Consider the following 14821-nt stretch of genomic DNA (forward strand, 5'->3'; position numbering starts at 1 on the left):
GGGAGCAGCTCGGGCCCGGCGGGCAGATTCTGGATTCCGGTCGTGGCGGTCTGGAAGTTCCTCGTGAAGGAAACGTGGGCAGACGTCAGCATGGGATTGTCGATTTGATAAATAGAACTTTAATGAGCTATTTGATTGCAAATTGTGATATTTACACCAACCCCCGAAAAATGAGAGTATGACTTCAAAACTGCAAGACTTTAAACGAGACTTGTTTTCCTTTAGTCATCTTGATGTGAACGACATACATGCGGTACATTGAACTTCTTTGTTAACGCTACATAAAGTGTCAAATAGGTGAAAAGTCACGCAAATTTGCCAAATTGCATGCAGAATTCTGTTATTATTTAGGATATCATCAGAAAGTTGATTTATTTCTTATTTACTCCCTTTCAGCTGTTGCTCATGAAAAATGTTTTCACCAATTTGTGTTTTGGGTTGATGATGGAAATATGCATTTACAATAAGTGTGTGATTTGCATTCTTTCATTAACTGCTACTGTAGTGAAAATAATGTCAACTTTTGCTGGATGTAGACATTATGTTGATGAGAAGATGGAGTGTGTGCGTAATAATGATGTTCAACTCACGTGTGCTGTCTTCATGTCAGTGGAATTTATTAAATAATTCATTTCTTCACTGGAAAGAATTGGGGAAATAAATACGCACACAATAATCCGCACTTGATTGGCTTGCACATGTCAAGGAACGTGAAAAAATCACCAATGAAATGAGTTCTTTGAACTTGCACCAAACACAATTGTGAGAAACGTATACAATGGGGGTGATATTGATTATTGCTTTCCAAAACGGACGTTTGCGCTGCGCGCGCCAATCTAGGGCGACCTTGGAACAAAAGGCGGGAAGAAATGAAGCCGGTCGCTGCGGCGGGCGCTCACGTGTCGCCGTACATCCTCTTGCAGTCTGTGGAGGTCGGCGGCGGCGTCTCGTACGCGTCGTCCGGGCTCCGCGGCAGCCCCGGAGGCGTCATGCGCTTCTCCTTCTGCCGGCGGTTGCAGAACCAGACGCGCACCACCTCCTTCTCCAGCTGCAGCGCGTCCGCCAGCCCGTTGATCTCCTGCGCCGCCGGCTTGGGGCACTTGAGAAAGTGGCTCTCCAGCGCGCCCTTGACGCTCACCTCGATGGACGTGCGCTTCTTCCTCTTGCGTCCCTGCGCGGCGATCTTGTCGACGGCGGCGGGGCTGCCGCTGCTCGAGTCGGCCTCCTCCAGCCACTTGTTGAGCAGCGGCTTCAGCTTGCACATGTTCTTGAAGCTGAGCTGCAGCGCCTCGAAGCGGCAGATGGTCGTCTGCGAGAAGACGTTGCCGTAGAGCGTGCCCAGGGCCAAGCCCACGTCGGCTTGCGTGAAGCCCAGCTTGATGCGACGCTGCTTGAACTGCTTGGCGAAGTGCTCCAGGTCGTCCGAGGTCGGCGTGTCCTCGTCCGAGTGCGCCTCTAATTGCTGCTGGTGCTGAGGATGAGGATGATGATGAGGATGATGCTGGTGAGGATGAGGATGGTGGTGGTGGTGGTGGTGGTGCTGCTGGTGGTGGTGGTGCTGGTGGTCCAACTCTGGCGAGTCCCCGCGCACCAGCGCACCGGCGTGCATGAGGCTCTGGTTGCTGAGCATCCCGTTGACGGTGAAGGCGGCGGGTTGAGAGTAAACGAGGCTCTGCTGCTGCTGCTGCTGCTGCTGCTGCTCACTAGAGCCCCCCCAGCCACCCGGGTGCGCCTGATGGCCCCCCAAATGGGAGCCGCGGTGGTGCAGCGCCGCGCCCGAGTGGAGGTCCTCCCTCCCGCCGCCGCCGCCGCCGCCGCTTCTCTTCGTCTCCTGCGGCCAGGCGGCGCCGACCTCGGCCGCTGCCGCGGCGGCCGCCGCCGCCGCCGCAGCGGCCGCCGCTGCCGCGGCGTGGGGCAGCGACGTGACCCACTGGTGCGCATGGCTGAGCACGTGCCCCCCGTTGCTGGACACCATCGCGGCCCCTTGCATGAAGTCACTCTGCGCCATCTTGAAGGCGCCGGAAGCCACCGAGGTCACCGCGCCGTTGGCCGCTTGCATGCTCGCGCCTCGCCGGTCCGAGTGGGCGGCCGGGCCGGTTAAAATCCTGCTGCTGGCAAGGTACGGGCTGGAGGTGGCTGCAGCCATCCCCCAAATCATAAATCTGGATCCACTCCCAAATGCGCGACGCGCGCGTCAAAAACAAAACGGTCCTTTGAGGGCAAACGCAAGAGCCGGAAAAAGACGACTGCAAAGCAAAAGTAACAGTTGAAATCAAAGTTTCCCAGTCGTAAACAATCCACAGACCACTTTACTATTCAGTCCGTGAACGATTTGGGCCGTGCGTAAAAGTGCCCCCCGCCCCGCCACGCCCCGCCCCCTTCTGGATTTGTCAGATTGCGATGAAAATGAAATGATAACGTGGAAAACTCCCCGCTGAGTCGAAGCAAAGCAGGCGAACATGTGTTTAACTGGGACCTCGGCCGAGCTTCCCTCTTCCGTCGCCGGCCAATTAGGTGCAAACGAGCCCGCCGAGTCGTCGCTGATTGGACGCTCAGTTTGAGAGGAGCGCGTGCATCGGCATCGGCATCGGCATCGGCATCGGCTTTGCTTTCCAGTCTGGTCAGTGGAGTACGAAATGTTTTGACGATACACACAATTCTATTAAAAATTCAGCCTTTGCTCAGATTTGATCATTTCACATATAGTTTACTAGATGTTACAACATTAATAATATGTCCAAATGCAGAAAATGAATTGGTTGCAGATTCTGCAATATCACACAAAAATAAAGCATCATATTTGATTGACTTGGCTCAAGTTGTCCCGATCTAATCATTGAATTTGAAATATCATGCGAGTTTCAGCTGATAGACATCGGCTGGAAAAAAAGGATCATATTTTTAATGTTCTTCATTTCTAAAGTCCAGAAAAAAAACGTTTTATTTTGCTTGCCGTTTAGACCTCAGTTAACTATGTGAAAAGTTATGCAGGGATAACTTTATTCAATTGAAAAAAGTTGTGATATGCCTTTATTTGATTTGATTTTTTTTTTTTTAATTAAGATAAAATATATCTTTTTGTCTTCATAATGCATGTATCAGATCCAAACTCACTGCTGGCAGATCATATAAAAATAAATTACTCGAGTTTGGATTTGTGTTTCAAAAAATAAATAAACAAAAAATGTGATCGAGACATATGAAGCCATTTTTGCCCACACGAGCTGATCTTCAATCAACAGATTCATATTTAGGTTGAAAAAAATCATCTCACCAATCACAAATGTTGTATTAGGTGAGTTTGAATGAACTCATGAACGGATTGTGATGCTAAAAATATGCGAGCAGAGGAGAAAGCGAAAAGTTTGCATATCCTGGATGTGAATATCGACAAGTCCTATTCTGACCAATTTTTTTTTCATAAATCACCGCATACAATATGAATATTTGATATTCTTCCGGCCTCCCAAAGAATGACATTTGAGCAAAGTGAGGTGAATATTGCTCATGTTTTGGGGCAATGGCAGGAAATCTTTGCCACGTCCTTTTCAGATTTTTGTCCACAATCTTCCTCTAAAACATTTTGTAAAAAAATGTCCAATGTTTCAAAATCAATATTTAGTCAGTGAAAAGTAATTGCATGTCCCAAATGAGTCCCATATTTGGTTCTGTCATGCAATAGCAATTGGCTAATGCAAATATGAGGCGGTGGGTCGCATATTGATGATGACGCGGGAACAAACGACCTTTTGAGCTCGCCTCAAAAATTACAGCAATTTCATAACTGATCATTTAGGGGTACGAGAAAAGTACAAAAAAACACACAAATGGTTTTTTGGTTTAGCCATCAAGCGAATGTCTGAGAAATGACGATAATGGGAAGAAAAAATGTGCTTTTTGTCACACAATAGCAGTGCGAATGCTTGTTTCTGGCAATAAAAATACCCCAAAAAAATCTACCGATGAGCTAACATAATATGTGGAACCTTTCTCAAGGATCCTCCGCTTTGGACACAAATAAGGCGCACACGCCTTTCGCATGCTAATGCGCGCTGCCTTTCAAGTGCTAAAGAAAGAACACAGTTGCTGCTCAAGTGCAACAAAAAAAAAAAAAAAAAAGGGCCACCACGTAGTGAGAAAAACACTTTTCAAAAAAAGAAGAAGACATTTTCAACACGTTTACGGGATGACGTGTTGGAAGCGTTTTCTCAGAAAAAAAAAAAACGCGTGCAAGTGGAGCAGACAGACGATGCGGACGCGACGATTCACCTGCGGGCCGCTTTAAAAAGTGGCTTAAAAATAGAAATAATTTCAGCTGATATTTCACTACGACAGGGTGGACATGTTGAGCTGGAAAACATGCGATGAGAAAAATGAGGAAACCCGAGTGTCGTTTTTTACTCGCGACTTGCAAATGCTTCAGCCTGCATTCAAGAACACGACAAGGCAAGTCTCGTTTGGCAATTTGGCAGACCTTGCCAAGCGTTATTACACACCTGACAATTCGGTGACAACAAAGAGACGATCGAATTTAGACCAGGTCAAACCAGGTCTAAGTTGTGACACAAGCGGTGTCAAGGAATTTGAGTGATTTTGATCTGAAAGTACCCGCGTGTATGATCAGCGGGTGAAAGTGGCCACTTTCACATGGGCCAAATTGACATCACCTGCAAGTGGAAATCTTCCTGCAGTTCCTTGTAAATCTCACTTGTGCGCACCAATCGTGCATGGACTTCTGCCATGTAAGCAGCGTGCCTCACATGCGCTGAATCAAGTCACAAATAGACATTTCTAAGTGCAGCCGTCGACGAAAATGGCAAAAGAAAGAAAAATCCATCCATCCAAAACCTTTGAGACTTTCTTCAAAGTTGTCCCATGATGACAGGGTGGACACAAATTTTAGGGACACATATAAAATGCTCAATATGACTCTGAAAATAAAATATGCATGATAAAAACGTCACATTTTATTTGATCACTTTTTGTGGACAATAAAACCAAATAAAAAAAAATAAAAAATAATTGAATACAATTTCAGTGCTTACTACACAGTCTATATTGTTAGAAGACATTATGTCAAAATTGCAAACATTCAATGAAAGAAAATGCATAAGTAAGAGGAAATGCCTTTTGAGAAGCTTATATGATAATATAATGATATTTGAAGTAATGATATTTGTGCAAATGTTTGGTCACTTGTAGTACCTCATTATTATTATTATATTTTTTTATGACTGAGCGGTTCTAATGAGAACAACCAAAAGCACTTTATAGTGATTTACCTTATTGATAACATTTGTTGTTGTCACATGTTCATGAAATTACTTTGAAAACTTCATGAAAGTTACATATTTTGCTAACATCAAAATATAACATTAACATTGTTGATAATTTGTACATATATGTAATATATGTAGAAATATAATCCATGATATATATTTTATAATTGTATATATGTAATATTATCAATATCTCAATATCAACTAATTGAGTCACATTGGTTAAATTGACTAAATTTCTGACATTTGCCTGTTGATGACAAATAATTCACTTGATCCGTTTTACAGCATCGGAATTTGAAAAGTTTCAGTTTTTAAAGTCAAAGGAGCAATTTCCAACCTTATTGAAAATGCGCTTTCAATTCATACTGAATATTTTCTCACAAAATATGAAACTTGTCAAATAAGCCGCATGTAAATGTTATTTTTAATTCGTTGTAATTACATTGAAGAAGTCGTTAAAGTATCAAAAATTCACCTTTTTTGCATGCTTTTCTTTTCGTATCCTTCAACTGGAATGATTGATTGTGCTGTGAACATGTTGAAATTGGACTTTTTGAAGCTGCGAAATCCAAAACGTCGTCTTGCAAACGTGTTCCAAGTCCGGCGGCAGAACGTTGAGGAAGTCGAATGAGTGCGGCGGGACGCGCTAATGTTTTGCATGTGTTGTGCTGATTTGCTATTCATGAAGGAAGCCGGGTGAAGAGGGCGACTTGCCATGCGAGTTTCTCTCTCACCGCGCGTTTGAGTTGCGATGAATTTGGCCATTCAAGTCTGCTTAATAAGCACGACGGCGTCAGCTCATTGGCAATTCGCTGTTTATGAGCGATCATCCTCAAATTCGTTGCTCTTTTTGCCCTCGGTTGAGTCTTCGTCGTGCGGGTAGGACAACATTTCAGCCCCCTGGCTATTTTTCGGGCTCGACTTTTGAAATATGCAAATGTCAAAAAAAAAAAAAAAAAAAATAGTTGGAAAGGGCAAGGAAAAAAAAAACCTTCATCTGGACTCCTGGAGATTGCGATCAGAAGAAACGGATGTTTTTCTTTCTTGAAGCATTTTAAAGCGCACAACAGACAAAAACAAATGTTCCGCTCACTGACATTATTACACACTCGGGAAATTATGCATAACGTTACACTAATGTTTTCAGTTGATTTGAGCAAAGGCGCGAAACTTTCATTCCGAAATCCGTCAGACTTTCAACTTTTTTCTTTCATCTGAATGATGCAGCGAACAATTATCGTGTTTTTTTTTCAGTACATTTGATTCCCAAATCATACTTTGAGGTTCAATTCCAAACTTTTTCACAAAATAACTGCTGGCTGATCACACAGATTTTTGTTGTTGATTGCGTTTCAGCATTCCCACATATGTTATTGTGATTTTTATTCTCCACACTTTTTTTGCAGCGAAAACAATACTTCCGATTTACACTCTTTGAATTTCAACTTGCTTCAAAGATTCACGCTTCTCGGGGTATAAATATCGTCTGATTCCACATTACTTACAGTATTTGCACAATTGAAATATCCATTTTTCCCCACTTTGTCACTTTCCACGCCCAGCAGGTGTCTGATGCTGCTCGGTGTCATGGTTGGTAAAGTGCAATGTCCAGTAAGCAGGAGGTCTTCGTTTCATAATTCATCTCTGAATTTACTTCACCAGCGTGTGTTCAAATGTTAGCATTCAGCTTTCAGCATTCCCACACAATTTCTCCAGAAGTTTTAAATTGATGTTGTATACGTGAAACGTGTTCTTGTTGACAATTGAGTACAACAGCGCAAAACAGAACAGTCGAAAAATAGCAAAGCTACTTTGAAATCTTGATATGCGTTTTGTTTTCTTTTGATTGTCGTCGTCACGTGTCGCTGTTGTCATCGCGCTCGTCATCCCTTGCGTCTTCCAATCAGCGCCTTCTGCCACTTGTTGTTTGTCGTTGCCTCGTGAGTTTGCTTCTATTTGCTTCTTTTTCGGATCATCCGTTTCTTTTCGTTCGCCGTCTTGTCATGCAAGTTTGTTTCTTTGAATCTGCTTTCCAAGTGTTTTTGTCCGTTTCAAAGAGTGTTTTGTTGATGAAACCATTTTGGGAGCTCGCCTTCCCTCCCTGACTACTTTCTGCATTGGCGTCCTCGACCAATCGTGACCGATTTGATCTCAGAGCAAAATATTCCAGGAAAATACAGTTGGAAAGTGAATGAAGCCAGATTTGTTTTTGTTTTCAAATAATTGTGAAAATGAAGCACCACCCTCGATTTTGGTCATGTTGCAGAACTTTATTAGCACTTCAATTATCATAGTATGACAATTTGTTGTTGTTGTTGTTGTCAAAATGAGTGTGTTAATTTTCAGCCCATTTAACGTTCCCTTAATACTAGCACAAATGTTTTCATTAGCGCCCCCTACTTGGAAAGTCTGTTCAGTACTGGGGGAATTGCAGTCACAACGCAGCAGGCGTCCAAATGGAGCAGTAATAAATGTAGCAATATTTCATATCTTTGTGGAGACTGGGGTGAACTTGTATTTTACAGTTTTACAAATGTGCAGAATTTCACAAGTGACTTCAGGACAACCGTTTCAAGGAAAATGTGATTCTTTGGATTGTTTGCTCATGCAAAGCTGCTTGCTTTTTATTTGAAATTGAAAACGCAATCAAAAGAGACGAGCGTCAAAGCAGATGAAGCGATATTTGATCAGCCATAATTGTAGAGTGAATTGACTTTTGTTGTTGTTGTAAACATGTATTGTTGTCTAATTGCATGTTTGCGTCCACGGCTGCCAATTGACCGTAATTTCATGTATGTTTTTGTGAAGGAAAGCGCCGCAGCTTTTCGTCTTTTCATCCGCGCCGCCGCCGCGTCATCGCGTGGTTGCGATCGCGAGCGTGTTTTGACCTTCATCCGCAGGGAGTCTTCGCAGCGTGAGGCCCCGCCCCCCCGCCGGGCACTTGCGATCGGAAGCGGTCGGCGTCGCGGAGCGCGAGAGACGAGCTCAGCGGGGCCGGCAAACGGGAGACGCGGACGCAAATGCCAGCCCCTTTTTTGGAGAGCGCAAATTTCGCCTTTGACGGGATCATTTTAGACATTTTTTGGTTTGATCCTTCATGCGGTACACTAAAATTCCAGCAGCGACTTCCTCTAAGGGCAAAAGTTTTGAATTTGGGAGCCATGTGTTAGGAAAACAAATATTTCATCATCAGCAAAAGCAGGAGGGAGCAAACAGCAAAAAATGCTCATTCTGCTTGCAAATAAACCAACAGCAGCGATCAATTTGAGAGCTCCTCTTGTTTGAAAACGCGTCTCTCTGCAACCGCTTCATAGCCAGCGTTTACGTTAACATGTGTAACGGTGGTCCAACATAGACCAAGCTACTGATGATTGATGATTTTGGTGAATTTGATCCATTTCTGAGCTTCGGTGAAGCTATGTTGACATTTCACAAGCATAACGCTGCAAAACGCCCTTTTGAAAATGTTATGCACAAGCTCGAATGACACTGCGAAAATACCGAAACTGAGTCTAGCCCGCCCCTGTGCGCATTTAAACCATGCGTGCCTCATGCCAGACTTGCACTGGGGACGAAAGCAGAAATCCTTGAAGTCATTTCAAAGCAAAATTTGGGAGGAAACAAGGCTATAAATGCACAAAATTGATGGGGAAAAATACTTTCTGTGTGCTGATCTGGCTAAATCGCATCAAAACTAACTTTGATTCTGCAGAGGATCTTCACATAATATTGAAATAATTGCATGTATGCTTTCATAGTTTGCGTTTTCTTTGGCTTTCAATTGAATTGGAAGTTTTGTTTTGTTTTTGTTTTTTTTTACATGTTTCAATGTGTTTTTTTTATATGTTTAGAAATAAAAAATGTAAAAACGCTCCTGTTACACAAATCATTTTCTCATTGCATTATTCATACTGAAGTTAAGACTTAGATGAATTATATGACTAACCTATTTAGGTCACTGAATTCTATTTTCCCCTCATTTTTAGAATATTTTGTTTTGAATATGTATTTTTTAAAAATGTTTTTTTGTTGTTTTTTTTTAATGTGAAGACATCGAAAAGGGTGAAAAGGTTCCGGTTGTTGAGATTTGTTTGAAACATTTTGCAAAGCTTCCTTTTGAAGAACCGAATTGCGTTTCCCAGTAAGATTTCCTCGGACATTCTGGCTGAAAATTGACAGGACGGCCAAAACGAGTGTGTGCAATCATGTTTGCTAATTAGGAACAATTGTCAATTAGTGATGACGCCCGATGGACAGATGGACTGCACAAAGTCATTATGCATGAAAGGGGGCGCTAATGCGTGAAAATGGTCATTTGAGAAGGAGCAAATGGACAAGAAATTGCAAGAGGACATTTCCCTCTTTTCTGTGCGTGTACCTGTGCAGGTGTGCAGACATGAGCAAGTGTTTCTCGTGGCGGAAGATGCATATTGATGCTGACCTGGCAGAACGTAGGAAGACGAGAGAAAGGAAACATCTGCTGCGTCGGAAGACAAACTGGCTGGAATGCAAAAATGGGAAACATCCCGTAAGTCACCAAATGTCATTGCAGCTGTTATTTGAGCAGATGTGACATCATGCTCGAAAATGCTCACAGGTGCCAAACATTTTGACAAGATCTACTTTTGAACGAGCCCTGCGAGCACATTTCCGGTTTGTGAGCTTAGAGTGCTTGCAGTGAGCTAAAATTGGAGCTCGGCATCTGATTGGAACGCTCACGAGCGAACTGACTGCAGTTGAATTTGGCACATTCAACTGGCAACGTAAATCCGCCCGGCGACTTCAACAATGCCGGCGAAAGACCCACAAACGAACGTATTACTTACATTATTATATTGCCATGTATATTTCTATTCAAATTTCAACAGCAATCGGTTTTCTCTGGCACGCAGTGGAAAGTAGCAAAACATTCTTGACTCCCACCACTTGACTACTTTTCCGGGTTTCCGATCGCCATTCGTGTCCATGTGACACTATTCGACTAGTGCGCCAGCTGACAACATCTATTTTGCTGATAACTGAGAAAGGTGCAAGAGTGATGGTGGGTTTGGTGGTGTCATCTGAATAGCATTCACATTAAAAGTGTCAATTGTGGAAATATTAGCAAAAGGAGATGAAGAGGAGGGAGCCCAGGACAGAACCCTGTGGCACACCAGAAGAAACGGAAGATGGATTTGAGTTGATCTGAACTAGTTTTGGTTTGATGCTGGTTAACACATCTGCCTTGCAGTCGTTCAAATCTTCCCATTATGCTACTTCACTCGCATATTGCAAAAAAGATGCTCATTGGCTGATCGATCACCATGGCAACCAATCATGGGTGTAGCCCATTTCGCCTCCAAAGTCAGACTCGCTTGAGGACGAATGCTAAAAAAAAATTTGTTTTGATAATATCGTGACTCATCAAAATGAGGCGACCAAATTCTAATTCAAAACGCCACCAAGCCTTTTTTTTTTTTTTTTTTTTCCCGTGAAAGAACCGTCCTGTGGGCGACAGAGGGCCTCTATGACCGCATGGACCTGGGCGGGAAGTTCACAGAGAATTCCGTCCATTCACCAACGGCACTGGGCCGGCCAGGGGCCAGAGGAGGCCCCCGGGGGACCCCTGCTGTTTGATTTGGCTCTCCACTGTGCCCTGCCGAACAAGCTTGCAGTTGTCTGTGGGCGCATTTCCCGAAATCTTTCGGTCGCACGCACGCAAGTTTGGTGAAGGATGGCGACGCGCTCGTAAGCGGATGACGAGACAACATTAGCCAGACAAAATGTGATTTTTCATGCAGTTGGAGCACCAAAACACCAGTGCAGGAACGGCTCAATTGTGGCCGGTAAACGTATGCAAACGTCAACCGAGAAACGACTTTGAAGGACAATTGACTTCTATTTCTTGTAACTTTCCCACAAAGCCTTTTTACTCCAATGGATTTGCCATAAGCATCTGCGTTACTCATGAGCACCAAATCAAAGCTGAAGCAAGTGCATATTTTCACCTAATACAATTTGTTGCTTCTTCTGTGTTAATCCAGCAGGATTGTACTTTTAGCTGCCAATATAATACAACACAGGTAAAACATTTGAAGATATCAAGCAAAACATGAACATGGTTCTTAAGCAGACATTCAAGCCCACTCACTATTTATTCTTCATTTTTCATATTAAAAGGGTAATAAATCTTGAAGAGTTTCTGTCCACACGATTTGAGACTTGCAATGAGCGAGGACGCGTTTGCAGAGGCCGCAGAGGCCGCAGAGGCCGCAGCTCACGTCCCACCGCCGAGGGCCACAACGCGCCAAGCGGGAGGAGAGACGACCTTGGCATGTAGAAGGCGGTCCCATTCATGGCGTGTCTTTGATGTGCATCATCAAAGCCCGCCGTCCTCTCTCCACCTTGGACCAAAGGCTAGCGTTGTTTTTGTTGTTGTTATTGATATTGTTTTGCAGCCGCACTACACAAAGCAGTCCGACCGTGACTCTGATGCTCAGGCGGAGCTGGAGACGCTCTTTTAATTAGCTGCATAATAGATCAGAGGAGCTCCGAGGGGGTTCGAGTAGGTAGCAGCCCACATCAAAACACCAGCTCGTGCTTTTCTGCAGCCGTGACCTCCTCGCGCAGCAACAGCCGCTTCGACATTCCACATGGAAAGTTTGGACGCAAGGTTGACAATTTGGAGTCTTCAACAAAATCAGACGTAACAATAAACAAGTGCAACTGCTTTCTTCTTTTGTGCACGTCTCCAACAGCACGACATCCCTTCGGCCAGTGACCGTGATGGACACTTTCACAATTTCATGAACCTGACGTGCATTTCTCACTGTCAATTCGTAGCTCACACATCCGTCATATATGTTGCCATTCAGCTCCTTTCTTTTTGTGGACAGCAAAAGTTGTGCGAAGATCCCGAAACAACATTTGAATCTGGCCACCATCACGTCACATCGCATCCAATTGGCAAAACTTGATCTGCGCTCTCAGAAAGTTCCAAATCCAAAAAGTGGACTCGCTGGAGGCCGAGGAGCAAAAACGCCTTGTTTACCTTTTGCTCCCCCAGCGGTTTGTTGATTAGCGGCTGTGTAAATCAATCTGCTTCTCCTTAAAGAGCTGTCAATTATTTGGGCTTGACGTCTGGCAGCCTGACACCACTCGCTGCATATTTCACTTGAAAGCCAATTAATCATCATGATGAATTCACTGACAAAGCACACGGAAGCGTTCGACTTCACCTTACGGAAGCAGAAGCAGAACGGAACACCGAAGAGAAGGAAAAGTCTCAAAGCTCCGCTTGCTTGCTTGCGCAAACTGCAAGAGCACAACAAGCCTCAAGTGTCATCTTGCGTTGCTCAGCCATTCACGATTACAGAATGACAATTTGCTCTTCAAGTCCGGTCAAATATGTTTGTCATTGATTATACTCCTTGCAGCCTGGCGAATAAAATTCATTCATCTTTCCTGGAAGCGAAAGGAGCTTTTGTTAGCAGTTAGAGAAAAGACGACGTCCTTGCTAATCATTCAATAATCCAACATTGCTTCTTCATTGATCGCTGCAAGTTGAATTTCATTCGTACATTTGTGCTTGTTACAAGTTCCTTCCGCTGCAGATTTGACCATTCAACAACTTCTAATGCTAATAAGTGCAAATGCAATCAAGTGTTCTCTCTTCGGAGCCAAGTTTTGTAACGTCGTGGTTATCTTTTGATTACGTTTGCTTAAACACATGGAACATTGCTGTAATATAAATGGAAATATATCGTGAAGTGAGGACATCCAACTGCGACTGTCACGAGTAAGATAAGAACCCAAACGCAAGACGTCACAGTACTTGTTGTGCGAGTGTTAGTCCGCAAAAACGAACCCTGGTGAAGCCAGAGTAGTACCGAGTCTTGAACACAAACAACTGGACCACAACTAGATGGTTATTATTTGAAAAAACACCAATGAAAAAATAGTACAAGCACGTCACAAAAAGGTTTGGTCCAAAAACTGCGGCTTCAATCGTGGCCTCGTGCTGCAACGTCATGACGGCACAACACCAAACAGCCACGGGACAGCAAACAGAAAGCAAACAAACGGAGAGCAATCCAAGGAGGTTTGATTGCTGATTGCTGATTTGAGGCACCTGTGCCTGCCCAGGTGAACAAAAGGAATCATTTGGAAAATGGAAAAACACTGAAAGCACACAACTAAAACAATGCCGTCAAATATCAGTATGAAAGCTTTCAATATCATATTTCTGACTCTTTCTTCCCATGTGTACAAACGGCATTGTGGGTAACAACATGGAGGCCTAATTGAAAGCAACCAAGTGCGTCTGTGACGTGTCCATGGTGCAACTTACTTGATTCTATTTGGAGGCAAAAGGCGGAAAAAGGGACGACAACTTCAGAACGAGAAATGACGTCATCGATTAGTTCATGTTTTGACTCAACTATCCATCACCAGTCAACAACAAAAGAATTATGCCACCTAGTGGCTATGAGCAGGATCTGGATGACATTAGTTCGGGATTTATATGTTCTACATTCATTTAAAAAAAAAAAAACAATACATAAAATCTAATTTAGAGGATTTTTAATTCAATGAAAAAATTGAAACCTAACAAATTAATTTCACATATATTCATCCAGAATAAAGCGTCAACATGAAAGTATCATCGCGTTTGTCCTCTCCCGATTGGACGAAAGCTGACTCGACAAAGTAATCAAGTGAAAGGTCGAACGATTGATGATGGCTGACTGAAGACTTCCGTCGCTCGAGCGACTCTGCGAGGACACGAGCAGCCGATCAATCAGTCAATCATTTTATCCGTGACAGGAGATTTCCTTTCGAGTCGCCGTCTGATCGCTTTCAAGGCGGCCAATGATCACGTCGCCGCAAAGTGACAAAGCTGACTCAGCACTTTCCAACCTGCTCGTGCGCCAAAACAAACACCTTTTTTTTTTTTCCTTTTTCTGGGTGCACAATGGATTTTCAAAATACAAGAAATCTTATTTCAAATGTTTTTTTATTCAGAAATGATGAAAAATAAATAAAAATATTGACATGCTAATGAAATATGAAAGAGAGGAATGTTTCTATTTGTACAAAGAATATGACTTCGACTCGCTTTGTGTTTGCAGATATTGATGGCACCGATTTATTGGGAGCTGCAAACAATTCTCACCTGACTGTCTCAAATTTCAATTGTGACAAGTTGCCACGTCGCTGTAGATGAGTTTGATTTGCTCGTTTTACTACAGTCTTACTACAGCTCCTTATATGGAGTGTTAAAAAAAAAATTGCAATCATGCATCCCAATTTTAATTTTAATCATCATAAAAATCTAACACTATTTTTCTTCCCAGCGGCAAAATAAAAGAACAACAAATGTGTGATTGTTTTTCTGTTTTAATATGAAGAGTGTTTAACATCGGATTGGATCTGTCAGGGTTGTGGGCGGGATTGTGGACCCCAGCGGAGGCGAGTCGAGGCCGGCTCGCAATCATAGTTTCATTGGACCATAAAACAAAGTGCAAACCAAAGCTGGCAACTAAACGGACTAGTTTGAA

The 14821-nt window shown here is 43.3% G+C and overlaps 1 protein-coding gene across 1 annotated transcript; it reads right to left on the bottom strand.

Moving 5' to 3' along the window:
- Window positions 1–353: 353 nt before the first annotated feature.
- pou3f3a (POU class 3 homeobox 3a) lies at window positions 354–2328 on the bottom strand. The gene has a single exon (XM_077537541.1). The coding sequence runs from the start codon at window positions 2156–2158 to the stop codon at window positions 896–898; it is 1263 nt and encodes a 420-aa protein (XP_077393667.1). The 5' UTR covers window positions 2159–2328; the 3' UTR covers window positions 354–895.
- Between the last annotated feature and the right edge of the window lie 12493 nt (window positions 2329–14821).

This window comes from Festucalex cinctus, chromosome 11 (assembly GCF_051991245.1).
Source record: "Festucalex cinctus isolate MCC-2025b chromosome 11, RoL_Fcin_1.0, whole genome shotgun sequence".
Taxonomy (NCBI): Eukaryota; Metazoa; Chordata; class Actinopteri; order Syngnathiformes; family Syngnathidae; genus Festucalex; species Festucalex cinctus.

Bases quoted from the DNA above. Each gene is read 5' to 3' on its own strand.
- pou3f3a (XM_077537541.1), bottom strand. From the start codon at position 2,158: ATGATTTGGGGGATGGCTGCAGCCACCTCCAGCCCGTACCTTGCCAGC.